Consider the following 28000-nt stretch of genomic DNA (forward strand, 5'->3'; position numbering starts at 1 on the left):
AAATTGTACCATCTTTCCGGATGTACGAATATTGTGTAATATTAATATACCTTAAGCAGTTTCTCGAGAATAGCCCAGAGAAAGATTTTAACGAAGCTATTTGAGAAAATACTATTTTAGATTTTTTAACGACATATCCAATTATTTGTATCAGCAAATACCCCCAAAGAACATAAGCCGTTATAACTGCATTGACAATACAAACATAAAAATTTATAGTTCATTACGCACCACTTTGCTACAAATCATTTTAAACGTTTGTCATACAAGTGGCTGCCAGGAAATTTCCCCTCACCCTACATCTGAATTCAATGATATTCATACAAAATCGCACTAATGCTATGTCCACTGCTTTTTAGGTTCGTTTCATTACTAATGAAAAGCCATAAACAAAGAAGCACATAGACATTAATTTGCCTAAATTGCCTTCTTCTGTCATTTTATTTTAATAAACATATCTATGAAATTAACGTTTGGCGTTTTGTGACTGTTTACGTCAGTTTACGTTTTGCCAATTTTCGTAAATTTTCAAATTTGCCAAAATGCCGAATTTAACTGATGTCTTTTTGGAATTCCAAGAGCACATTAACAGTGATCAAGACATACGAGAGGTATCTAATATTTTCTGTTGAATCGTTATCAAAACGGCTCATAATACAAAGTATGGTAGTGCACTGTCATTGCAAAAATTAAACCAAATAACAATATGCTCGTGTTATAGTAAAATTACTGATAAACTTCGAACGTGCATGCACGCAAAAAATAGCACTTCAGCAAATCAAATATTTTTATTTATAAAAATGCGTATTATGCGTGTAGCGGAATTCTGCAACTTTACCAAAATGTTCATCCGAATTTGGTAAATGATTTCGGTACCCTTCAGTATCTTCTAACACGCTAAAAATCTATTTGTATTTTTAAGTTGTCGGTAAAATTTTACCTATTTTGTGCATGTTTACCAGCTACGCCATACCTACCGAAATTTCGGTAGAATCTACCGATATTCGTAGATAATCTACCGAAATTTGTAAAAATGTGTGAAACTATATTTTCCTCAAAATATGAAAGTCTACCGATATTAGTAAGGACGGCATGTTTCGGAGAATTCGAACAATTGTTAAAATTTCAAAGTAAATTTTCAAGTTCTGTGAAAGTTCTTTTCAAGGTGTGTTATTATTTTAGTTCTTTCAAGTAACTGGCCTATAATGATATAAAAACAGAAATTGAAAAGGACATTCACAGAACTCGCAAATTAACGTTGAAATTTGATGAATTGTTCAAATTCTATGAAACAGCCTGTCCTAAATATCCTCAGAAAATGTACAAGTTTTTGAATTATGGATTTTTTTTCGAAATCTCTCCCTAAGAAAAGTCCCTAGCCCACTCCCTTCCTATGGATTCGAAAATTTTGGGCATAGCATCACTGATCTAGCACCTATAAATATTTTGACGACCTACCGATTTTAATTTTCGCTGTATGGCATCAATAAATAATATTTGGGTGATTTGTATATGGCCGTTTTTGTGCAAAATCACCTCTAGGGTTAAACCCCCGACTTAAATAGTTGTCTCCATTAGATATTTAAGTTGAAATCACATGTTGTTTTTTTGAAGAGCATTTGGATGCCGTGGAATACGACAATTTTACCAAATAACTATTAAAACAATTTTATAACTTTGCTAACGCACAAATATGATTTACACATTATATGATTTATATCCACGACAGTTACTCTTGTTTTATTTTTTATTTATCATCTCATTGATGAATCATTGACATACAATGACGGTCCTCCTCTTTCGATAAAGGTCGGTATTAATTGCGGTAAAAAACAATGTTGTCTAATGGGTAAATTATATGATTTTTTTTAATGAATTTCATTACAGTGATAGTAGCTGCCACTGTTTTTTTTCTGATTTGTGACTCTAAGCATGCAATTTACCTTAGTTTATTTATTTCAGGCCATCAAAAACATTGTCAAAAATATCGAGCAGACTTCCAGGGAGATCATTACCTGCTTGCAAGTGATCCACACTGATGAGGCTCGCAGTGAGTGCAAATTGATTGCCGGCTTTTTTATTACTAATCATAATATCAATGAATTGTTGTCTGCCGCATAAGCAAGTTCCTTCAACTAATTGTACAATTTTTAGCTCTTCTGAGGGTATGTATACATTTGTGAACCGTACCACGAATTACGGGAAAGGAACGAATCAACTGCAAGCGGCGTTTCGCGCCATTAGCGGTTGCTTCGTTTCTTTCCCATAAGTTGAGGTTCAGTTTGGCAGTTCGGCTCGCGGATGTATATGGAACATAAGATGCCTCACTTCTTACAAAAAAGATTATTTTTTATGTATGAGTCATGTATATTGTTTATCCAGCAGGATAGATCATTTGTTGAATTGCAATCTTTCGACATTTTCAGTCTCTGAAGCTTGCGGCAAAGCAAGGGATTTGTTTAAAGATGTTCGAGCTGGTTATCTCAAACTGGCAGAAGCTTTTCCATCAGAAGACTACTATAGGTATTGATACATTTATGTTTATTTTGGATACAGCCTCGATATAGAAATAATCTATTATAGAGAGGCGTGCTGACCGGTTTTGCTTTATTTGTTTTATAGATACCGCGACCATTGGAAGTTTGTAACTCAACGCCTTTGCTTCTCTGCGGCTCTGATCGTGTGGCTTGAAGTTGGAATTCTGATTTCCCGAGAGACATCAGCGGCAATATTAGGAAGTATGCATTTTATAAATATTATATTTCTTCAAGAATTCTCTTGGCTTTTTTTTTTGACACATTTGAATTGTTGACTGGATATTTTTCACTGTATTAATTTTATTTTGTTTGCTTATGTATTTTAATTGGATTGTTTAACTTCTAGTAAACCCCAAGGCAGGCACTGGTGAATTTCATTTGGACATAGAAGATTTTTTGATGGGTCTTCTCGAACTGTCTTCAGAATTGGTTTGTTTTTACTATTAACTAGTAAACATATGAAAAATAATAGAATATTATAATTAGGTGACAGAAAAGCTGGGGCAAATCCAGTGCCGTACTCTAAGGAAAAATATCTTAGTTTTTAAACACAAAAAAACGCATACCTTTTAACTCTTCAGACCTATGGAATATTGACCGTAACATTTCATAAAGATGCTGCCAGAAAGTGGGAAAATTTGTGTGTATTTCCGCTTCTCAATAAAATCCAAATAAATGCAATATTTCTGATCATATCCGAAAGCTTATCTGTTTTTAAAAGATGTTGAAATACGCCTCCAAAATTTATTAATTTAAAATAATATATAGTATAGGCGGCGACAAGTTTCAGAGTGGGAGATACTCTAAGTATTGCCCTAGTGTAGGACCAACATTCAGAATTGAAACGTTATTTGAAATGGATTTAGCCGTGTGTGGTGACCAGATCTGAATAGCCACGTACTTCCCCACCACCCTCTTCCCTATCACCTTCACCTCCCCACTGCCTTCTTTAATTTTGGACAATTCTTTGATACTTCATATTATTTTTCATAAAAAAATACAATTGATGTTACACAACCTCCAGACTGAAAAGCTGATTATTTTTCTCTTATTCCGCTTCACTTTTAATATGCAATATTTCACTCACTTTCAAATAAATGGATTTAGCTTTATTAATTCAAAACATGATTTATTATGTCGGGGGAGACGGGAAAATACGCACTTTTAATTTTAATTTCGTTTATTAAGTCACTTACGCGATATGTCAATTTGTATGCGGCGCTGTTATAGTCGCAGCCGATGGCGACTATGTTCATATCAAGAGTTGGATTATATTCATAATATCGTATTAGGATTAAATCACAAACCTGTCTATACAAACCTAGCGTAGCCCACAAACTACTTGAAAACTGGGATATAACTCTAAAGGGGACGCGAGCAGGCGTTATTAAAAGTTCCCCAACATTTATAGTAACTTTTAGTAATAATATAACTAAATTCAAGTATTAATTCAATGTAAACATTCCATATTTACCGTGAAGCGGAATTCGTAACCTTTACCAAAAGCTGATATATTTTTATGCACAAAAGGGTTTATTTGGGAATTTTCTGCAGTGAAAACTAATTTTGTTAAAAATAATACTGAATTCATAATTTGGTCAGACCATACCTCTCGTGGTCTACACTTTGCAGCTGCAGAAACTACACTGTGATTAAAACGAATTTAACTCGTTAAATAATTATTATTTTAATTAAAATAAAATAACTTTGTTTAAATACCACTTTATTGTATATATTTATAACCAACCGGTTTCAGTTCAGCCCGAACCTTCATCAGGGTTAATAAAAACATATTAAATTAATTACAGAGGTGTATGGGTACTTATAGTTAAGCTGGAAGAGGGAGAGAGAACATCAACTTTGGTGGGGGTGGAAGACTTAGGTAGGAGAGAGGGGGTAAACATAGGTGCAGGAAATGGAAATATATTTAAAATGGGGCTGTTTGTTAAATCTAATTGTTTATTTAGTAAATTGATTTTATTGACTTTAAGGGATTTTTTTATCTCGAGTGCTTCTAAATTGTTGAGGCGTAGACCTATCCCGTTTCTATGTAATACTTCTACACCTGAAGGCTTATCAAATGAGTGATCTTTATCTATTAAATGTGTTGCAAATTCCGAAAAACCTATGTTGTTTAAGCATCTCAAGTGCTCAACTACCCGCGTTTGAACATTTCTTGCAGTTATGTTTACCCCCTCTCTCCTACCTAAGTCTTCCACCCCCACCAAAGTTGATGTTCTCTCTCCCTCTTCCAGCTTAACTATAAGTACCCATACACCTCTGTAATTAATTTAATATGTTTTTATTAACCCTGATGAAGGTTCGGGCTGAACTGAAACCGGTTGGTTATAAATATATACAATAAAGTGGTATTTAAACAAAGTTATTTTATTTTAATTATTATAATTATGTATACCCACAAAGTGTTTGCTACAAGTGAAAAATTATTATTTTATTGTTTTGCCTTTAATAATAAGTGGTTCTGGAATTCTTCATTTTGCCACAGCTTTTCCGTGTACTAATTATAATTATTGCATGTTAGGTACAGAGGATTGAACCCTAACATCATCTAAAAAGCACACTCTTGAAAAATCATGAAATCTGACTAAACTTGTTAAGATTAATTGTAAGAAATTCAATCAAAAGAAATACATTTCAAATATAGAATTAAAATAATTTTCTGGTAAAAAAATTTATATTGTAGGTAGGTACTTATCACTTGTCTGAATTCTTGACACAATTTTCAAAATTAAACTTAAATTGAAAACAAATCCGAATTCATTGAACCATAGTTACATTACGATCACTCACAGACGGAGACCCACAGCCAAAAATATTATTTTTTAATGAATTGATAACACACCTTTGAATAATTTGAAAACTTGTATTGCAAGTGTTGCACTTTTCTTTCTATTATTCGGTTGAATGGCCCAAGGCATCAGGTTCCCCGCGGGTTCAATCCTCTGCCTGGCTAAGTGCTCCATAATTGCATAAGCAACATTTTCTGCCTATAATGATGGTGGTATGTAGTAGGAGGAATTTAAATATTGTCAGGTCATTCGGGTATTTATCTTTCTTTCTAAAAAGTGGACAAATTATCCTAATACGTTGGTTTGTATAGGACAACTGCATAATAATATATCTCATAACATAAGCATCAATTGAACTTTATTTTGATAAAAATTACTACATATTACAAAAATATTTCAGGCGAGGCTTGCAGTCAATTCCGTAACTAGGGGAGATTACAGCAAACCATTGCAGATATCTCAGTTTGTCATGGAGCTAAATTCTGGATTCAGGTGTGTATTATTTCTTAAATAAACCCATTTAGGCCAGTGCGATTAGCAATTCGCGATCGTAATTATTCCGGTAGTCCCAATGTTTTTCCCAACCAGCCGAAATCTCGCCAAAAACTAGTTTTTCCCAAATACCTCGTTTCCAATGAAAATATCTACTAAAGTAATTTAACAAATTTAGTAGAACATAAAATTACCTTTTTGCGAGTATGTAGGTTTATGTTTTTGCTTTCTTATGGTACGTATACATTTGCGAACCGAAACTCGAACCGAGCCACAAATTACGGGAAAGGAATAAAACAACTGCAAGTGTCACTTCACGCCATTTGTGGTTGCTTCATTTCTTTCGTATAAGTTGAGGTTCACCTCGGCAGTTCGGCTCGCATATGTATACGCAGCATTGGGTATCCAGATTCTAATCCAACAAAATGGGGTCAAAATTGAAACAGAGGTGTAGTGTTTTAAACTTGGCATTCCTTGATTTTAACAATTACTAGCTTTTTGCCCGTTGCAGGCAACTAATGGGTAAAAATTAAGCAAGGAGTGTGGGTCTACTAAAAATTTAAAAAAATAAATGGATATTTTGAGAAAAAAAAATGCCAAGGAGCTTTCTGATCATTTTTTCACTGAGCCATTCGGATTTTGTAAGTCGAGACGCGTAATTTGATACCCATATCGTATGTACGGTTTTTGTCACCGACATTCTTCAAAAGTTGTTATTTTGAAAAAAGAATTGCTCAATTAACACGCAAAATTTAAAAACTTTTAAAAATGAAATATGTATTTTGGCATATTAATGAAACTATGAGTGTGTGACCACAAATATATTAAAATATATGTATGGATAGAAAGAAATGGATATTTTGAGAAAAAAAAGTGCCAAGGAGCTTTCTGATCATTTTTTCACTGAGCCATTCGGATTTTGTAAGTCGAGACGCGTAATTTGATACCCATATCGTATGTACGGTTTTTGTCACCGACATTTTTCAAAAGTTGTTATTTTGAAAAAAGAATTGCTCAATTAACACGCAAAATTTAAAAACTTTTAAAAATGTAATATGTATTTTGGCATATAAATGAAACTATGAGTGTGTGACCACAAATATATTAAAATATATGTATGGATAGAAAGAAATGAATATTTTGAGAAAAAAAAGTGCCAAGGAGCTTTCTGATCATTTTTTCACTGAGCCATTCGGATTTTGTAAGTCGAGACGCGTAATTTGATACCCATATCGTATGTACGGTTTTTCGTATGACCTCTACCCGGTACCATCTGTGTAGGTACCTGCACCACCACTACCACTACCACTCCTACGACTACTCCTACTACCACTACTACTCCTACTCCTACTTCTACTCCTACTCCTACTACTACTCCTACTCCTACTACTACTACTACTCCTACTCCTACTACTACTCCTACTCCTAATCCTACTCCTACTACTACTACTACTCCTACTCCTACTACTACTACTACTCCTACTACTACTGCTACTACTACTTGGTACAATTTATAAATTTGCGTGACGCTATCGATGTAGTTTTTCACTACGGGGCGACGGTATCCGTGTCAAATTATTTTTACCAAACTTTATTTTATTTCTTTTTTTTGTTGTTTTTTTTGGGGTGTTATGCCGTGTTGCGCTAACTCCTTCTTTAGCCGACGTTTCGGATCTACCGGATCTGCCCTGATGATGGACACTGCAACGCTGTCCGAAACGTCGGCTAAAGAAGGAGTTAGCGCAACACGGCATAACACCCCAAAAACAAATAACAAAAATGCTTTTGGCCGTGAGAATCTAAAAACTTACCATTTATTTTATTTCGTTCAAAAGCATTATCGATTTAAAAAAATAAACTGCAAAAGTAAGTACCTGCACAGATTTGTCGTTTTTTTTTAATTTTAAATCCATACTTTTTATTACAATACAACGGACCTAACCTAGAAAACGGGCTAAAACACGCTCTCAGTACCTGCCTACCTAGGACCTCTACCCGGTACCATCTGTGTAGGTACCTGCACCTACTTTAAAAAAAATACCGAAAAAATATATACATTACGCAATCAGGTACCTACTCGTTAAAAAATAAACAGATGAAAACTTTTAATATGAATGGCTCCCAGGCTAACCTCATCCAAGTTCTGCGCTCCTGGTACAACTAATAAATTTGCTTGACGCTATTTATGTAGTTTTTCACTACGGGGCGACGGTATCCGTGTCAAATTATTTTTACCAAACTTTATTTTATTTCGTTCAAAAGCACTATCGATTTTTAAAAATAAACTGCCAAGTAAGTACCTACACAGTTTTTATTGTTTCCTTGAATTCACAATATTTCGCTGCTAGTCTATGATCGGCTATTGTCTCTGATTGACCAAAAGCCCGACTTTTCTCATTTTCGGTTCAAATGGCAAATGTCAAAACTTTAGCCGGTTACTGCGAGATATTTTGAACCGAACGCCATTTGTGGGACGGCCGATAAACGTTCCTAAACCTTCGGAGGATGAATTTTTTCGAAAACTTTAACCGTTGCCACCATATTTTCGACGGAATGCAATCATCAGTTTGACCGTGTACATTTTATAAATAAATCGTACCACGTGGTTTTGTAATGACCACGTGGTACGATTCCCAAATTTAGAAGCTCTGACAATTATACGGCCGCAAATCTATTTTTTGCCAGAGTGTCATCAGTCCTGGCGGCGGGAGAGTGAACTTCGGTACTTTAGTATAGCGCGCCTCGAACGCTTCCAGTTTCTGCCGACAGAGTTCCTCTAATTTTTGTCTACTTCGAATCCGGTCGAGTTGCCAAATAAAATCACTGACTGCTGTTTCACGTTTTTGCACGCAAAATTGAACTTGAATTCTCTTCCCACAGAGAGGCGTCTCGGTCGCCTTTTGCTTGAACACTGAAACAAATGAAAGGCAACTTTTTTCAAGCACGCGAAAACGAACCTAGAGTGTGAGCGACTTGAGGGGTCAAGTGGTCGATTTTCGCCTTATTTTAAGCGACCAAATAAAACAAAGAAACTGAGTATTAATATATGTATTGTTATTATATATGTATAATGAAATATATATAAAATACATGAATAAGTTCAATCATTGAGTGGTTCTTGAGAAGAATGTTACAAAATTTGTATTTGCCTTGACCGCAGCAGTTGTATCGCAGCCACTTAGGCGTGAAAGAATACAATGTTTTCAACTATTTCAATGTGTTGATATTTGATGGAGTGAACGCGTTAGATGATTTACCTTTACCAACTTTTTGGTAATATACGTTGGGAGGTGAGAGAGCTATGAGGAGTAGCAGGTCGATATTCTGATCAATGATTATGACTGCATCATGTTGAGAAGACAACGAGTCTGCTGTGGTTACTATGAGAATGTCAGCATCCCCTGCAGCTTGTATTGTCATTATACGTGATCATTCAAATGCGGTTCTGAGTAGGAAAATACACTGAGATTTGTTCTTCTCATTTCCCAGAAACTTCCTGTGGCGCCTGTGGGTGCATGCTTTACATGTGTAACATATTTTACTGCTTCCCAGTTCTGTGTTATTTGGTAGAGGGTTGAAAGATGAGTTAAATATGGACTTTGTTCCTTTGCGCATGCCTTCCTCTGAGAAAAGAGACAATGGGAAAGGAGAGAGAATTTTTCATCTCATAACTAAAATACCGGTATTTTTTTACAAATATCGAATAAACTTTCTGCACAATCTAAAAAAATGTTAGCACGCAGTTTTAAAAATTGTGAAAAATAGTGAAATCTTGACTTATTCTGATATGGGAGATATATTTCATATTAATCATTTTATTTAAAGAAGGAACGACTGTAAGGTCGTTTTCACGTAAAATTTAATTTATACAAAATATTTAGGTATATCATGCAAAAAAAAATTCGTCTGCAGGACTCTTACCGTTTGTCAAGCGATTTTAATTCCTATTACCTACATACGAATGTAGATATTATCACGGCGTCGGAACACGTGTTCATAAAGATCATAATATTTTCGCATTTCGTCATTAGGAAATTTGTGAATTTTGGAAAAATTCCTCGGTTCACTTTCGAACTTTATAATAAACCTATGATTGAATAGCATTATTGGATCTATTGTCACAGTCACACTCTGATTTTTGACACTGCTGCAAGAGAAACTACTGCATCCTTACATTTTAAGGGTAGTCCTCCAAAGTTCTGGTTGATTACTGACATCAAATTTCCTCATCTTTTCAGCCATCCCCGATCGTGCCACTGCTTATATGTCAATTTGTTTTAGGAAATGGTTCAGCTAACCAATCGATGAAGAGTTTAGACGTTTTGATCATATCTCTTAATTTGTGTAGGCCTCATCCTCATGTTGCTGACATTCCTGATTCAACCCCACAGAATGACTCGATACCCCGATAAATAAATCTAGCAGTCCAACGAACTTTATTGGATCCATCTTACCTTTCAATGTGTCTTGAAGATACAGGTGTGTAGTTTTGGCATAATTGAAAGTAAGGTATCATTTTTTGGACCGTTGCAAGATGAAGCTCCCAATTTCCAATATGTTCCACTTCAATATACAGCTCAATCAGTATAGTCTTCTATAAGTACTGTACCCACAGCTGTGTAGTAGGTCTGTTTTCTTTTAAATTTTTCAGTGCATCAATCAGTTTAGATCGAACTGTCTGAAAAGCCTGATTGTTCCAATCGAGTACCACATTCTTATCTTTACCTTACCATACCGGAGTGCCCTATAGTAAATTTGTATTTATGAATGTGAAAATGCAACAATGTAAAAACAACTCCAAGAATGTGATAATAAACCAGAAAAAATTTGGTATCCTGTGCGTACCTTGATTTTTTTGTAATTTATATTACTAAAAAACTACAAAACCCTTAAAAAATCTATTTGGAAATTTATTTAAAAAAAAAAAAAAAAATCTCGTAATGCCACAGGAAACAAGATATTCATGAAAACCGAACCTAGTAGCGCAATTTTCTAGATTTTTTGGCTACTTTATATCTCAGTATTTATTAGAGATAAAAGAAAATTGTTTATACAAAAGTTGTTGAAAATTATATGTTCTACTAATATTTGTGAATATACTTTAGCCTAAATTTGCATTGGAAATGAGATATTTGGGATAATCCAGATTTAGGCTGGTTTTCTTTAAATGGCGGCATTAGTACAGGTGTGTCAAGGTCGACAACTTGGATTTTAACATCATGGGACCAGTCCATTTATAACATATATAAAAATATTGGGACCCCCCCCGAATAATTACGATTGTGACCCCCTTTTTGGTGCTAATTGCACACATTAAGGCGTCACAAGACTATATAACAGGGGTTTGCTCGAGGCTCACATTTGAATTTTCCAATAATATATATTTTTTAATGAATGATCCCTACAGATGTAATTTATTAATAATTAAGACTAATAAAAACAGTACCTTACCATTAAAATATTTTATTTAACGGTTTGAAAATTTTATAAAATGTTTTTCAACTATAAAATTTTGCGGTAAGCACCAGTGTTTTATTTTTCTAGACGATGAATTAGTAAATTCCCGAGGGATTCCTTTAGAAACATCTGAGATTTTAGTAATACATTTATCAGAAATAATTAAAATTAACCCTACATGGAAAAATTAATTTTCTAGGGCAAATTTAACCGTAAGTCCGTCCATTATGCCGAGTCGTGCACCAAATATTGTTTTTGCACGACTTCATCACTAAGATTCCCACTTTATTTAGAAATTTGCTGGGGAAAATTCAACCGCTGGTCTGTGTCCAACACACCAGGTGCGCTTCGCATATTTTTGTGCATAGCTTCTTCACTTGCGTCGTTAAGATTCTGACTTTATTTTAGGGTATTGTCCACAGACATATGAATATATAGACTAGAAATTAAATATGAGGGGTAAAATCAACTGTTGAAGAACGAAGGGGGTAAAGCTGACTGTGATTCGTCAATAAATCAATCTGACAGTATATAGGCATCTCGCATTATAATATCACCATTTAGTTCTTAAAAGTAAAATCTGCTTTTGAATGAATAGACATTTTTACATGAGAGCGCAAATTACTCGCCACGTTATGAACAAATTTGCGAAGTCCAAATTCGGCAAAATAAATTTCTTCTATTTTCAGAGTCGAATATTTCGTTTACGTATTTAGTTGAGACACTTTTATAAATGTTCATAATACTTCCCAGCAACCAACCAGCTTTGTGTTTCGCGTCCAGACGTATCTCGATGTGATAGTATATGTTTCTACAAGTGATTCATATTATACGATGTGAATATGCTTAAAATAAAGTAAAATAATGCTTATATATGGAATGTAATACGACAATTGGGTTTATTCTCTTTTTCACATCTTTTTTCAGCCACCATTTTGCCGTGTTATTTCGTAAAATGAACCGATGATGCCTCGACCATAGTTCGCACAAGAATGATGACGTCACGTTTTCTAAATTCACTTGAGGCCATACGCGAGCCCAGCCGGCTCCAATGGAACCGGTATGGGGAGTGGGGAATAATACGCTTTTAATCACTTAGGGCAGGTCTACTAATATTCATATGTCTATGGTATTGTCCCATCTTGACTGCTGTAATGTCATCCAATTTCAGAGAAAGGCATATATGTCCGCATGTGTGTGCGTGATTGCCACCAAAAGTGATCATCAAAACAATGAGTCTATCTACTGAGTTTCAGCTCAATCGAATGTCAGGAAGTTGGTTAATTTCCACTTTAAAGATTTGCATTAATTTATTCATGAAAACAAGTGAAAATCAAATAGACTTATTTAAAAATGGGATAAACTTAACATCCGGACAAAGAACACATTACACTGGAAAATCTTCAATGAAAATTAAACAATGGTTTCTCTTATGAAACAGTGTGCCAATCTTGTTATTAATAGTCTGTTTTATTTTCTTACAGGCTTCTCAATTTGAAGAATGATAATCTCCGGAAACGATTTGATGCATTGAAATATGATGTGAAGAAAATTGAAGAAGTTGTTTATGATCTTAGTATACGAGGACTCACTCATGCAACGAAACAATCGACTGCAGATTCCTCCCTACCGTTAAACCCAGAGGGCACGGAGGGTGAATAACTATGTACTATTCCACTTGTATAATTTAGTTCTACGATATTATTATAACATGAACTAGTCACCACCTCCACGCTGTGAAGCCCCTGTCGGGATGAAAAAGGGAATCAGATGAATTGATTATTTTTGATAATGAATTTAAAACTTTTTATAATTTACACATTTTGTTCACAGTACAAAATAGTTTTGTAAGCACATTAATTATTGTGATAGCACTTTGTATTATTTTTTAAGTGGTAAATAACTATTATTGAATAATAAAGAATTAAAACAAAGATATTGGGTTTTTCACGTTATATTTTTGAAAAATTACATTTTAACTTATTGTGGTGCAGGCCTTCCTCTGCCGAAACCTCCTCGCTGAAAAGAGAAGAGATAAAATAAATTAATTTAAATTGGTCAATGTATAACAAAACAAACATTTCATAGTAAATTATGCATTTAAATTAAGAAAATGACAAATACATACAGATTTTAAAACCTGATATTAGCAACTGTTTGTATTGAAATACAAAAATTTATAAAAATACTTTGTTTTATTTATTCGGTACTCGAGTAATACGGCAAACCATGCATGCCGCCTGTATGGCGGCACTCGAGTGTTGGGTTAAAAGTATTCTGTCGGAAAGACAACAATATTCACATTTTCCAGCTGGCGTGTTCTCTTTTTAACACACATTTTTTAAAGCAAAATAAAATTATTCTTTCCAGAAAATGGAGGCTTTCTTATACATATAATAATCAGAATAGAACGAATCGACATCTTATTATGCATTTGTACGATGCTTTCCGACCGCCCGTTCAAAATTCATCATTTTAGTAACAATACTACTAAGCCAATTTTAGGGAATACCACCTAAATATTATGTAAACACTGTAGGATTACTACATATTATGGACGACTCATGGTCAAACTGCATCCAATGTTTAAGAGAGAGCAAATAAAAAATTATTTGCAAGAGGTAACAAACAGGAAGTTTCAGGGATAGATCAGATATACAGAAGTAGATGAAGGAGTGAGGGTCATGACAGTTGACACAAACACATGATCAAATCATCGCCCACAACACCGACGGGCGTATCTCATGTTTAGTAGATAATTTGCATAGCGCCATTTTTGTGAAAAATCACCTCATAGGTGCTTAAAACAAAATGAAGCCAAGAGCTTGTGTCAAATTGTTCTTCCTGCCATTTATGAAATGTGATCACCGCACAAGAGTTCTGTGGGACTGACATCCCCAATTCGGGGGATGTTATCGTTCAGGACGGGATGTTCTACCTCTGCAGCTGTTGCATATGCTATCCATCGGTGGCGATCCCGGTATGCGGATTTTGCATTTGATCCAAAAAAATTAACTAAAACATACATTGTGTCAAAATGTGCCACTTGGTGAAATAGACTGTGTTGAAAGGGGTAGGGGTATTAGGTAACTTACGAATTCAAGATCTGCAGTGCCGGCGCCAACATCGGCCTTCTTGTCTGAGGGCGTGCTGGGGGGTGCGCGCCTGTAGTCGGCACGGTGGTCCTCGCGGGGGCGGTTGGGACCTCCCTCGGGCCGGGAGCCTCCACCCACGGTGCGGGCGCGGCTCAGCTCTGAGCGCACCTGGCGCTTCAGGGTGGCAGGCACGATCTCGGGGGGCAGGTGCAGGTATGTGCGCAGGTACTCGATGCCCTCGTTGGTCAGGTACCTGAAGTTGTAGATAGTATTAGGAAAATATTTTTAAAATTTTATATCTAGGACCCACATCATAACTTTCCACCTCTCTTATCATATTCACCATTGGGTCCCGTGTGGCTCAGTATCTTCCTATATTTTTATTTTTTATTATATAAGTACATTTTTGTTTATTTGTTACAATATATGATCAAATATTTCAAGACCCCTCTTCCATAGAAGCATTAGCTTGTGGCTGGAAATGGAGTGTACATTGTTTTATTACAGTATGTAGGTAATTAAAAATAAAATGATTTCAAACTTATTTGAAGAATGGAATGTTACTTAAGGAAACTAATTGAGATGAGATCCAGCCGGAGGATAGAACGCTCACTCAAATAAGTAGTCTACTTACGAGTCATATCGTAGGGTAATTACTGACTAAGTAAATCCATCTATACTTTATTTCCTTACCCATGTATGCCACAAACATAAAATATGCTCGAGACATATTGGACGAGAAAATAAAGGAATGGTTTTTGTGTACAACACAGACAAACTCGCTTCAGAGCAGAAGCGGCCCGTGACTGTAATTACCAGCAGTGCATTTCACTTTTAAAATATACCTAGTCTGTAATTTAGGTGGAGCAAATTAATGAATGGGAACACCTACTGCAATTCATTCTATCTTCTAAGTTATATTTGTAAAATAACTGATTAAATAATACAAAATTATCTCGAAAATAAAGGACTCTCAATTCATCGTTGAAAATATACGAAACCGTTTGATTTCACCGCGAACGAGTTCCAATGTGTTAATGTTGTTGCGTTAACATTGAACATTAGTATTTCTAAGCGAATCCATTCCAAACGCATTGGATTACGCATGATCAAAGTGATGCAAAATTCACTCGCCGTCAAAACACTTCGATAATGCACGGATGGGTTATGTATCTGCACTGCTCTAACACGTAATTTGACGTTAAGAGTGTAATCTGTCTCGCTCATGTCACCGTTTCGGCTACTTCGGGCTGTCTCGATACTGCCCGACGCTGTTTTAGTAGTATGGTAAAAGTTGGTTTTGTGCATATCTGGGTATGCACGACCGCTTGCTCTTGGACGGGATTTTTTTACTAGAAGATAGCTCAAATAATGACCTGACGGGAATTTCGAATTTCTTACATCGATCACTGGAGCACAGATGTCGTTGTAATTTGTTATGTGGAGATTGAAGACAAGCAGTGCAATGCACAAATGCACGTACCAAGGAACCGCCTCTGCTTCAGAGTAGTAATTTTCCAACTATATGAGAGTTAGAACAGATTGTTTGCATAAAATTCTAGCTCCGTGAAAGTCCTATTCAAATTCTGGTATTATCCAAGTAGTATGAAACAACCGAGCGACAATGAAATAATAACAGAACTTGAATAGAACTTTCAACAATCTTGAATTTTAATTATGAAATTTGATGAATCATTCAAATTCTGTTAAACAATCATTTTCACCACGCCACTTAAGATCCAAACTCTGTGCTTGCCATACATTTTAACTTTATTAAGTATGTCACACAAAAGTTACAATTGCCAGAGTCAGTGTAACTATGGCATCCCCAATTGAGGTATGTTGTGAGTCAGATTGGAAGATAATCCCCAGTTTTACAACACCTTCTAACACACATCACATATTACTTGTTTCCTATGGGTTATACAGCACAACAAATATAATTAAAATGGAACAATGGCAATCGCACATGTTGTGAGGGTTAGCCAGTATCTAACTATTTGGATCTGGTCACTAAATGTAGCTAAAGCCATTTCAACCAACATTTATATCATTGGTAGTCTTGCCAGGCTGATATTGTGAATATCCAATGTTTAACTCATCCATGGGTAAATATAATATACACATTCAACGCAATTATGTACTGCAATTCAAGAAGTGGACTTGCTAACAAAATTTGTTGTCCTACCTAATTATCTCAGATTCAATGCAAATGGTCTATAATATAGGCATAGTATATTACCATTTATGTTAAATTATCATTTTGACGATCAATCTAATAGTTTCATCAATAACACCATTTTAGAATTCCTAACACATGTATTTACAAATACTACAAAATAAAAAAAGTTCTTGAAGAAAAACAAACTATTCATTAGGTTGATGAATGAATAAACAATTAGGTAAATTAAATATTACAAATCACGAACACGTCACACGAAATAAGCTACGGAGGAGAAAAATATTACATTTCTACAATAGTGTCCACATTTCCAAGATAATTCCACAACTACTATGAAACAATAAGGTTTCATAATGATATTGATAGAACCCATTAACAGAATGTTTTGAGAAGTGCACTTATTAGAATTTAAACGTTGTTTAAATTATTATTAAAATAATAATATGAAGAATTCTAAATAGTAATTCTAACATTATCATTTGAAGTTCCTAAACCATAACACTTCCTTATTTCTTCGTAGTCTACAGTTTTTACTTTTCGTGCCACTTTTAAAATAGTTTAAACATTGGCGAAACTTCATACGAGTACGTAAAACTATGGATAATATTATAATGTTCACTCAACATAATGAATGTAACTTATAACCTACAATAACATCAAGTAGTAAATAAAAAAGACTGACCAGTAGAAGTGTCTCCACGCAAATTGTTCCTTGACGTATCCACGAGATTTCAAGGATTGCATGGCCTTGATAACATGGAGGTTGGGGATCTGTTCCAGTTCAGGGTGTTTAGGGGCATGGAAGTCCTTTTTGGCCACCATAACACCCTCCTTGAAAAGGTACTCGTAAATGGTGACCCGGCTCTGCTTAGGCATCAACATCCTGGAAACACAGATACCGTAAATACAATAGAACTGAGTTACTTTAATTAAGAAGCCCGCGAAGATAAACAAGACACTTTCATTGACGGATAGCCCACGAATCTTGCACGTCAAAAATTTCGGAAACTGATAAGCTTGAGAGAAAACTAGCTTCACGCAGATATAAATAAGAGCCAAGAGTAATCAGTTTTTAAATAATAATAACATTTAACACAAAGATTGGCTCAAAATAAATCGGATAATTATAAAACAGACATACTTGATGTTTTTGGGTTAACTCGGAAAACCGGAAAGAGTAAAAGATGGATTTATTTTTTCTATGGTTCGTAATGTCAAACTTATTGCCATAACAAAAATAATTAAGATAGTGAAAAGTAGTGTTTAAATATAGGGGCAGGTTGGGTCGCTTTGGTAATTAATTGCTTGTTTCGCTCAAAAGTAAAAAAAAGCTCTAATCGAAATGAAAAAAGCTGATTATATAAATAGTCAGTGTTCAATACAGAACCCAGTATCTAGGATTTTAAATATGTATTTTTAAAGTTTTACAGATTTCAAAGGCTTCAACTCATGAAGCACACTTGCAATTTCTAACGTGGTATTCAGGTTGTTGTCTACTTACTGTTGTGAAACAGATAATAGAAAATAATTCGTTTTTAACTTGACACATATTATGTAATTTTCGAACCCAATGTTCCGTAAAAATCTAATTTATAAATAAAGTGAGGAAAAGGCTTTTATACAAAGGGCGGAGAAACACATACGCATCAAAGCAGGAGCGTCGCAAGCCTCCAAGCTAGGCAATACAGACCTATCACACCTGACAGATGATGTTTTATAAGTGTGGGCGTGGCGACGATGATACGCCGTGATATGTGTCGTGATCGCCAAGTGATATTTGAAAATGATACCACCCCCTCTCTTGCTTACGAGAGTAAAGGAGGTCAAATCAATTTATGGAGCGCGGTGATCACGCGGGCGTAATATCACCTGTCGAGATAACAGTTCCCATACAAATAAAACATATCCCGCGGCAGTTCCCCAATTGATCTGACCCTATCTCCTTAGGAAGATTGTAGCGTGGTGTGAGACCTCAATATATAATCTACATATGCCACTCTTGCGTCTTAAGCTTCACTCTTTAAGATGATAAACAATCTTCCTTACCCCTTTTCCCTCACGCAATCTGTAGCATGGCTCTTTGCGTGATGTCCTTTTTATCGTAACTTTATACAAAAAATCTTAGTGAGAACAAAGTTGGCCGAATAAAAAACGCAAGAGGAACACAGAAATACAGCAAACAATTTTTTGTTTCGTGACGATTTTTGTGCCTTATAAAAATATGTTCACTAGTTTTATTATTGATTTTTTTTTCATTTTTCGAGGTTTTATTTTGAATCTTCCATAACATTCGTAACAAGTAAATTTAGTTCATTATATACTGTATTCTAAAAATATTTATCGGGTTCTCATATCATCGGATAGGAAAATAAAAAGTTTATTACTCCAAAAATGCTCAGGAATAGGTTACACCCAGGGCTGGCCCTAGGCGGGCGCAATCGGAGCGGTCCGTTCCGGGAGCCAAATTGCCAAGGCGCCAAGACGACGCTACACAAAAATACAAATCATCCGAATATTATTGATTACAATGATTCTAGGTAGGTAATTTACAATCGTCTACTGGTTTTGGGCACATTACATTTCGGGCACCAAATTTTTTTGTTTGGCTCAGGGCCGGCCCTGGTTTTACCCTGTACACTATATTTAAATATAATAACATAATCCACACTCTTGGATCAGCACAGTTGCTTATCAAACGATTAATAAGGGCCGATACATGGCCATGACTAAAATTTTTTAAATTTAAAATTTTTATGTACTTAAATATTTTTATAATTTTAATTTAAATAATAAAATGAGATTTTTCACTGGTGCCGTAATTTTTTAATAATAATAGCTTAAGAAATAATAATAATAATTTCATAAATATATACATAATATATGGCCCCAACTGGTTTGTCGGTTTGTTCGTTTATTGCCATCAGTGAGTGGTTTATTTATGATTGCCATAAAAAAACCCAGAAAAAATAATAGGTGCTGGTTTTTCCATGGCAATTTTTCGCTGCCTAGAAACATGGCGGCTCTAAATATCACCGGCGGTTTTAGATTCGCCAGTATGTTAATTATAATTTTGAAATGACTGGCTAGTTGTTAAATTGTTATTGAAATAGTGAAAATTTAATTCTTTATAAATGGATCTGCCTTTTGCTAGAGACCGTTTGAGGCCCATTTCTGAAAGAAAATCAATGTTATATAATAGTGTTCTTGACGTACAGTATTATATCAGCTGTCAAATAATACAAAATTCTTGTGTACTATTTTTAATTACACAAAGAAATGAACGAAATTATTGGATCTGTAAAAGGTTATTTATTTAAATTTTTTGTATATTTATTTTACAGAGAAACACGCCGGTAGCATCAGTCTTTTGTACATCCAGTCTCCCAAATACAGCACAGAAGTTGAAAAGAAGTTAAATCAAGCTGCCTGGAAGAGGGGTACTGGGGGTCGAAGCAGTTTCAATGGAGTTGTTGCAACCGTCTTTGGCGCTTCAGGATTTGTTGGTCGCTATGTCTGCAATAAACTTGGAAAGATTGGAACCCAGGTACGGATGCAAATAAGTTTTTGATTGATTGTATCTCCCGCTCCTCTCGATTTTAAAATGTGTCCTAAGATGTTTGGTAATTATTTCCCCAACCGCCGCACTTTTAGGCGCAGATGATGTACATTACACTTTGTTTGAACAATAATACAAGAAACAAGAATTTACATGCACAAAATAGGTTCTTTATGTGTATTTTGATCGAAACGAAACTAATGCGTGTTATTCCATACAAAGTCCAATATGGCTGCAAAGGGATCGTTTTATAAGGGTAATTTTAAACTTTGAATTAAAATGTAATTATCATGTTTCTTTTGCCATGTATCCCGATGTAAATCGGTGTTTATTGTAAAAATTAAGTTAAAACGAAGTGTAATTTCTATAATTTGTACCTATTAAAAGTGTGGCGGTTAGTGAAATATTTACCAGATGTTTTAATAATAAGGGAGCAGAAGAGTAAATCTTCGACACTGTAGAAAATGCTCGTGAAGCCATGGATGAATAGGATGATAAATAATAAAGTTTCCGGGTGCAAACCTTAGGCAACACTGACGGTAGCAATAAATTTATTAATCTATAAAAATGTCCTTGATCTTAACAAAAAGTATTAATAATTATATAAAACTATTTACAATTTGCAAACCTTGACATAAATATTTTTCAAATCCTAAATGTTGTTACATAGAATTATTTGAAAATTTTTGGGAGCATCTATGGTAAGTTTTTTTATGCAAACTGAATGTGCGGTGTTCTATTATCCTAACACTTAAATCGTATGTCTCACCATAATATGGGATGAGAATTTTATAAGTCCGTATCAGGCTGGGAGAAATATCTCTATGCTTGTTTGACGTCTGGGAGAAATATCTTCCGAAATTTCTCAAGGGGTTAGTAATAATACTTTTTGAAAAAATTCTCCTGAAAGCAATAAGTAGTAACTTTTTGTACCTAAACCCAACAGAATCATTTATAGCCATATATTTATTTATTTATTATTTATTTATTTATTTATTTATTTATTTTTCATGTTCTCCGTAAAACGGTTATTCACCAATACATTATGGAGAAGATTACAAATTAGACAAAAAGTATAGCAAAACACATAAAAAGGTCAGTTTCACTACTTTGTGACATACGTCAACAGGTAATTGTTAAACTGCCTGTAGGTTACGTTAAAAATGTCGATGGTCAATGCAGACTCGTTGAGCAGTTCAGTCGCTCTGTTGACTGGGGCGTTCTGATAGGCAGAAGTCCTCGCTTTTGGAGCATAAAAAAGGGTATGGGACCTTCCACGAGTATACTTGTCTGGGACATATAAGTTAATCTCTTTCAAAATAGGTGGATTATGTATAGTTCCAGAGATTATCTTAAAAAAATGTTTTCCTAAAAATATTTTTCGGCGGGCTTCTAATGTATTAAGATCGAGCATTCCTGCTAAGAATAAGGATGGATACAGGAAAGGGTAGTACATATATTCCCTCATATATAGGTAACGCATGAATCTCTTTTGTACTTTTTCTATTTCGAGAATATGGTTTTGCTCAGAAGGGGCCCAAATAATGGAGCTATATACCTGATACCTGTTTGGCATTAGGACATATCATTTTAAATTTTATATAACAACTCACTAATCCCCATTTAACCGGTCGAAGGCCGATCTCTCACTGGTGAACATTCTAATATCCTTGCGATCAGAACTTTTTGCTATGAAATTTTTCCCTTTATTCTTTCAAAAATGTATATAAGACAAAATCAGAATTGTTTTTGCGAATAACACTTCAGATTCAACTTTTTACATCATGAATGGAGCCCATAGTACATAGTGATATTTCTTATTTTAAAAATAATTTTTTTTACCAGTTGATCCTGCCCCATCGCTGCGACCACTATGATATGATGAGGATGAAGTTGGTTGGTGACTTGGGCCAGGTGCTGTTTATCCCTGACTTCAACCTCAAGGACCAGGAGCAGATTGAGAACGCCGTCAAATACTCCAACGTGGTCATCAATCTCATCGGGAAAGACTATGAGACCTCAAACTATTCATTCGAGGATGTCCATGTCAAGGGAGCGAGGAACATTGCTAAGTTAGTAATTAATAACATGTTTTGAGGTATTGCCTCTCTCTTTATTGAAGCAATATTTTCTCTGTTCGCTGGCTGCCAATTGGATATGTCGGCGCTCAAGAGGTTAATCAACTTGAAATACATAGCATGTAATTCAATCTCATTTTGTATCCTAATTATAAAGCAGAAAGTTTGCGTGTAATCTGAATCAGTAAAGGCTTTCAAATAGTGAATTCAAATTCATAAATTCATTGGCTCGATAGTTTGCTTCCAGTGACTCAAAGCGATTAGGAATTCTTAATTTCTTTCAAACTTACTCGCTTTGAGACATGGATTTGGGGCCGTGGGCTGGAGAGTGTGTACTTTTCAGTAAGTAAGTTATTAGCAGCAAAGAAATGAACCGCTAAGTTGTGGTCGTGCTTTCCTTAACGTGTGGATTTACTATTCAAATAATATTAAAAAAAAATTCTTGCTGAACTCGTTTTATGAGCAAGCTATGCGAGACTTGCTAAACAATTCACTGTTTCTTCGGCGTTGTAGACACGCCGGGTCTTCGTTATTACTCGTCGTTTTTATTGAGTAAGTACGAATGTGAATACTAAGCTTTAGTCGTTAAGGTTCATAATTCAAGGAGAAATGCATTATTTTGAACATGTCATAAGGTAATGATCCGCTGATAAAAGCCTCTGATGGAAAAGGATGATAACTTATTTGAATTTTTTACAAAGGGCATGCACCAAGATGGGAGTGGAGCGGCTGATTCACATGTCATACCTCAACACAGCTCAATACCCCAAGTCTGATATCATCACCGGTGGCAGTCGCTGGAAGGCCACCAAGTGGCAGGGGGAGCAGGCGGTTAAGGAGGAGTTCCCGGATGTGACCATCATCAAGGCGTCCGACGTCTATGGCGCGGAAGATCGCTTCTTGAAGTAAGTCTATTTTTAATTAATCGTTTTTCTATCACACAATGGCTGTTTTAGTAGGAGTCAAATTCAAAAAAATATTTATTGCACAAGAGTACAAAGGGTATAGCTTATAGGTTACATCCTATTTCTTCCAGCTAACCCAACAAGTACACATTATATTACAAAACCCAAAAAATACACATTATATTACATAACCCAACAATTACACGTTGTATGTAAATAAAAAATAAAAAACAGAGGTAAGTAGTTAATTTATGTAAGGAATTCATTTAAGGTGTAGTGACATTTGTTATCTACTTAATGCTCAGAACAAAGAAAAAAACAGAAAGAAAATGAACCATATTTTAATTCACTCCAAAAACTGGAATTTATTGTTCACCAGTTTCTGAGATTTGAGCGCACCATTGGTGGAAAGAGATTTTTAACAAAACAACAGTTAAATAGAATTATGGATACTGAACAAAAATTGAAAGTTTGTCTTGCTGGGTTCAATATCCGGATGCAGAACATGCTAATAGTAATAATTATATGAAAATAAATGATAACAAGTAATAATAATGCTTAAATATTTGGGGTACTGACTAAATTTAAATTGTTTATGTTTTTAAATAACATTTTTTGGCAGGATCTCAACTAATACGGCTAAATTCATGTATGTTGACCCTTTTAAAAACGTTTTATTAATAACATCAAAAAGTGGATACTGAACAAACCAATAATCGGTGAAACCCTCTCATAAGGTTTTTAGTAGGATACATCGACATAATGCTAACAGCTATGCTTATATTTACAGTGAAACCCTCTTATAAGGTTTTTAGTAGGAGACATTGACATAATGCTCAGAACAGCTATGCCTATATTAACAGTAAAACCATATTTTAAGGTATTTTTTAATCCTTTTTTGTGGGTATATACGTGCGTGGAAGTAATTGATGGTTAAATGCTATTATTTGAATGACAAAATAACCAGAATGAAAAGTTTTTTCAGAGAATCAGAGATGGATTTAGTGAAATTTGTTAATGTAAACCGCTGAAAAAATGACAGGAAATATTTGCCCAAGTACATTATATATTAAAATTAGTTTTAAAGTTTTTATCAGAAATAAGGAGAGGGTATGTATGGGATGGGTATGGGTGATTCATATTTTCCTTGCTCAATAAAAAAATACCTATTTATTTTCGTTTGTCTATTTCAAACACTCACTATTTTAACACTCAAATGGCTCCAGAAAAGTGTTAGTGAGGATCTTATAAAAGAGCATTGACTCTACACAAAGATAAATTTGCAGATTTTACAGCAGTTTGGGTCTCTTTTTATACAGTACATAGTTTCTGATTTTGCTGTGGGCGACATTTTTGTGATCAAGGTTTCATCAATGAAACCCATATTGGCATCAACTTCTAATATTGGCACGAACATTTAGATTTTGTTGTGGGCGAATCTTGTTAATGGCATGGTATCATTTCATCAATAAAACCCATATTGGCAACAACTTCTAATATTGGCACGGAAATTTAAAATTACTGTGGGCGAATCTTATTAATGACATGGTATCATTTCATCAATGATCAAACCCATATTGGCATGAACATTTAAATTAGGCTGTGTCAAATGGGAAATTTTATTTGTCAATATGTTTTCTGTACTAAATAAATGTACCAATTTATTTAACTATGATGTTTTGATGGTTCCAGGGCTATAACTCACCATTGGCGTAGGTCTTACTACTACATGCCCCTGTGGGACAGTGGGGAGAAAACCTTCAAGCAGCCCATCTACGTGTCCGATGTGGCCCAGGGCATTGTCAATGCTGCCAGGGACCCTGACACCAAAGGACAGGTGTACCAAGCCGTGGGGTAATTAACCTCAGTACCTAACTATTATTTACTTATTAATCATGAAACTGGTTTGAGAAATACATTTTGTACATGAAAAATATTACTGCACAGTTGAACGTACTAGATATCAGATTATTTAATAAATGAACCCAACTGCCTTCTACATTAGGTATTAATTACTAAACATCAATGGGATATTTTCACAAACTATGAAAACTGTTAAAAATGTGTGGAAGTTTTAAAGCTTACTTTTCTGATTATGATTATTGTAATAAAAATAAGTAATTTCCATTCAAATAATTGATTTAAAAAAATATTTTGTATGAATTTTTTTTTTGGGGATATTTTTTAGGCGAAAATTTCGAATTACACTTTTTTTCGAATTATCGGGGTTTGAATAAATGGGGTTCTACTGTATGAAACCGAAAAATCGATCATGAAAAAATGTATATAATTGAGATTTCTGAGGGGACACCTTGATCTCCCATTCGGAGTAATCTTATTGGTTAACAGGGTGTATTACCACATACCTGAAGATTTTTAACCAGTGATTCCTTAGCAAATTTGGAGTTAAAGCCGTATGAAATTTATTTCAATAAAAAAAAATACAAAAAATTCCATCACGCGTTGCCACTGGATAATGGGTACAGCCTAGCAGGTCAAACGATACGTACTCCGTCTCATTCCAGCAGCATAGTAACAGAAGTGATAGAGCATGTATCTGCTGCAAAGTTTATCAGTGTGATCAATGGCGACGTGTAATAATATAAGTATTTTTTGTTTTTAATGAAAAAAAAATATTACCAGACAGCAAAATGACATCTACATTTTTTAATCCAAATATGCACAGGAACCACACAAGACCCTTCGAGTAGATGCTGTTACACCCGGTAAATTGTGGAGATGTTCCAGACTGCAGCATACATGGCGGCGATTGCCCTAACTTTCAATAGGAAAGAGCAGCAGAAGAAGCAGAAACTTACAGCATGGTGTTTTCAAAGCAAATTATGCTCTGTGCATTGTGCTTAGATATCCAAATTTATAGACTAGCTCATCAGAGAAAGGGGAACAAATCAAGTTGCGTGGAGCACAGATGGCCATCTCCCGTGACCATCTCCCTTTCTGTAATGTGTCAATAAATTAATCTGACAGTATACAGGCAACTCGCATTGGAATATCACCATTTAGTCTGCGAAAATAAAATCTCTTTACGAATTGTTAGTCCTTTTTACAATGGCACGCGAATTTTTGGCTGCGTAGAAAACTACAAATCCCAAGTCGGGAGAATAAAAGTTCAGGCTTGTTTCTAAAATGAATATTTTGCTGCACTATTTAATGTTATAATTTACCCACTTCACTCATTTTTAGCATCGCTGACCTGATTTGAAGGCGGTTTTTTTTTTTTAACTGTATTTATGGATATTTTGGTCCTGCGTAGAAAAGTCTCATAATGGAGTGCACTGCAAACCGTTACCTTACTTTAGCGAACTTTACTGTTTTGAGCAGGGTCTGGTTATTTTAATGTGCGCTCTTTGGTCTTCAACGTACGACTGATGTGGTAGATTATTCAAAGCATTCTCCAACCCTCCTGGTGTCAAAAATATAGTCACACGATTTGCCTCCAGCTTGTCAAAATGATACCCGGATTTCATGTTAGGGCAAGTCTATCAATTTGGATATATATGATACTGTGGTATAAATATTTATCCGTGATTTAGTATTCATCACAGAATCGTATGTCAGTTTCGGATCCACTTAAATTCACATATAGTTCAATAGTAAAATTATACACCACTTTGTCCCAATAAAACGTAGTTTGTAGGTGTAGAATGTGTATCTGAATGTATGTGTGAAACGTAGGTGTAGAATATGTATCTCCTTCACAGCAGTGATCAAATATGATATATGTAGTTGAATATATTGTATTTGCAGCCCGAAGCGCTACCAGATGGGTGAGCTTACGGACTGGCTGTTCCGTCTGATGCGAAAGGACAAGGTTTGGGGTTATGTCCGTTACAACATGCGCTACGATCCCTTCTTCCAAATGAGGGTCTCTTTCAACCAGAAATTCTCTCCCGGATACCCGCTGGGATATTTGCATTGGGAATCCATCGAGAAGGTAAACTCTTAAACTAAATGTTTTACTTCTCCAAACACAGCAAACTTATTTTGTGGCACCATTTCCATTACACTAGGTGTTGGTTATTTTAAAATGTTTTATAGTGATATAAAGATATGTTTTTATTTTGCCCGTCTCTAGAAAAATGGCAGATAATCGAATAACTGGTTTTTCCATGGAGGTAAACAAAAATATGGTTGTATATAAATATTTGAAAGGATAGTTGCATAAACAAGTTTTAAGGTTATTTAAAGATTAGTTAAAAATATCCACTGTTTTAGAAATTACATCCAATACCACCATTCCTATTGTCATGCCGTGCTAGATCATCTGTTCTGCCATGTGGTCTCTTGAACAAGTCGTGGTATATATAAGCCATAGGATTCCAAGAGGAATGGGATATCAATAGAGTAAAGCATTATATTAAAACGAATTATTGCAAGATTGCGATGCACTTAGACAATGAATAGGTTCTGTGTAAAATGAGTGATTTATCTGTTTTCATAAAATATTTCATTTATCTTTTTATGCTATCCAGGAAAACACAACTGATATAGTGGTCAAAGGTGTTCCCACTCTGGAGGATCTAGGAGTAGGACCCCTTATGGAGATAGAGCACCAGGCCCCCTGGGAACTCATCACCTTGAAAGCTTTCGCCTACTACAACGAAGAGTTGGGAGAGTTCGCCAAACCAGAACCCCCGCCGATAGTTCCAATATTATAAGAAAAACAGTAGCAAAACACAAAAAATATATAGTTACTTTTTAAAATCTTTGAAAGATTAAACAATTGACTTATGGAACTTCAAAATATCTTAAAATTGTCAGATGTCTGGGGTCGAGATGCTTTTAGTAGGGTATTTATTTGTTATTATTATTCAGAATATCCAAGAAAGAGTGTACGAAATGTAAATAAATAAAATGTACAATACTC

At 35.0% G+C, this 28000-nt stretch overlaps 3 protein-coding genes across 3 annotated transcripts; 2 read left to right on the forward strand and 1 right to left on the reverse strand.

Annotated features, from left to right (window-relative positions):
* The first annotated feature begins 453 nt into the window (after window positions 1–453).
* Window positions 454–13087, forward strand: trsn (translin). Its single transcript, XM_089631768.1, has 7 exons — window positions 454–611; window positions 1963–2050; window positions 2427–2523; window positions 2623–2738; window positions 2884–2966; window positions 5748–5839; window positions 12781–13087. Exons 1-7 carry the CDS (start codon window positions 543–545, stop codon window positions 12956–12958), a joined length of 723 nt encoding a protein of 240 aa, XP_089487894.1. The 5' UTR covers window positions 454–542; the 3' UTR covers window positions 12959–13087.
* Window positions 13088–13234: 147 nt separating this feature from the next.
* LOC149423711 (small ribosomal subunit protein eS10-like) lies at window positions 13235–17801 on the reverse strand. Its single transcript, XM_089631769.1, has 4 exons — window positions 17715–17801; window positions 17256–17456; window positions 14392–14644; window positions 13235–13315 (listed from the first exon to the last, which is right to left on the reverse strand). Exons 2-4 carry the CDS (start codon window positions 17453–17455, stop codon window positions 13277–13279), a joined length of 492 nt encoding a protein of 163 aa, XP_089487895.1. The 5' UTR covers window position 17456; window positions 17715–17801; the 3' UTR covers window positions 13235–13276.
* A 1712-nt stretch (window positions 17802–19513) lies between these two features.
* ND-39 (NADH:ubiquinone oxidoreductase subunit 39) lies at window positions 19514–27997 on the forward strand. The gene is made up of 7 exons (XM_089632085.1): window positions 19514–19626; window positions 19915–20117; window positions 21975–22201; window positions 22909–23112; window positions 24805–24966; window positions 26881–27067; window positions 27606–27997. Exons 1-7 carry the CDS (start codon window positions 19587–19589, stop codon window positions 27789–27791), a joined length of 1209 nt encoding a protein of 402 aa, XP_089488211.1. The 5' UTR covers window positions 19514–19586; the 3' UTR covers window positions 27792–27997.
* Window positions 27998–28000: the final 3 nt, after the last annotated feature.

Source organism: Hesperophylax consimilis, chromosome 5 (assembly GCF_061612785.1).
Source record: "Hesperophylax consimilis isolate HC1 chromosome 5, BYU_Hcon_1.0, whole genome shotgun sequence".
Classification (NCBI taxonomy): domain Eukaryota; kingdom Metazoa; phylum Arthropoda; class Insecta; order Trichoptera; family Limnephilidae; genus Hesperophylax; species Hesperophylax consimilis.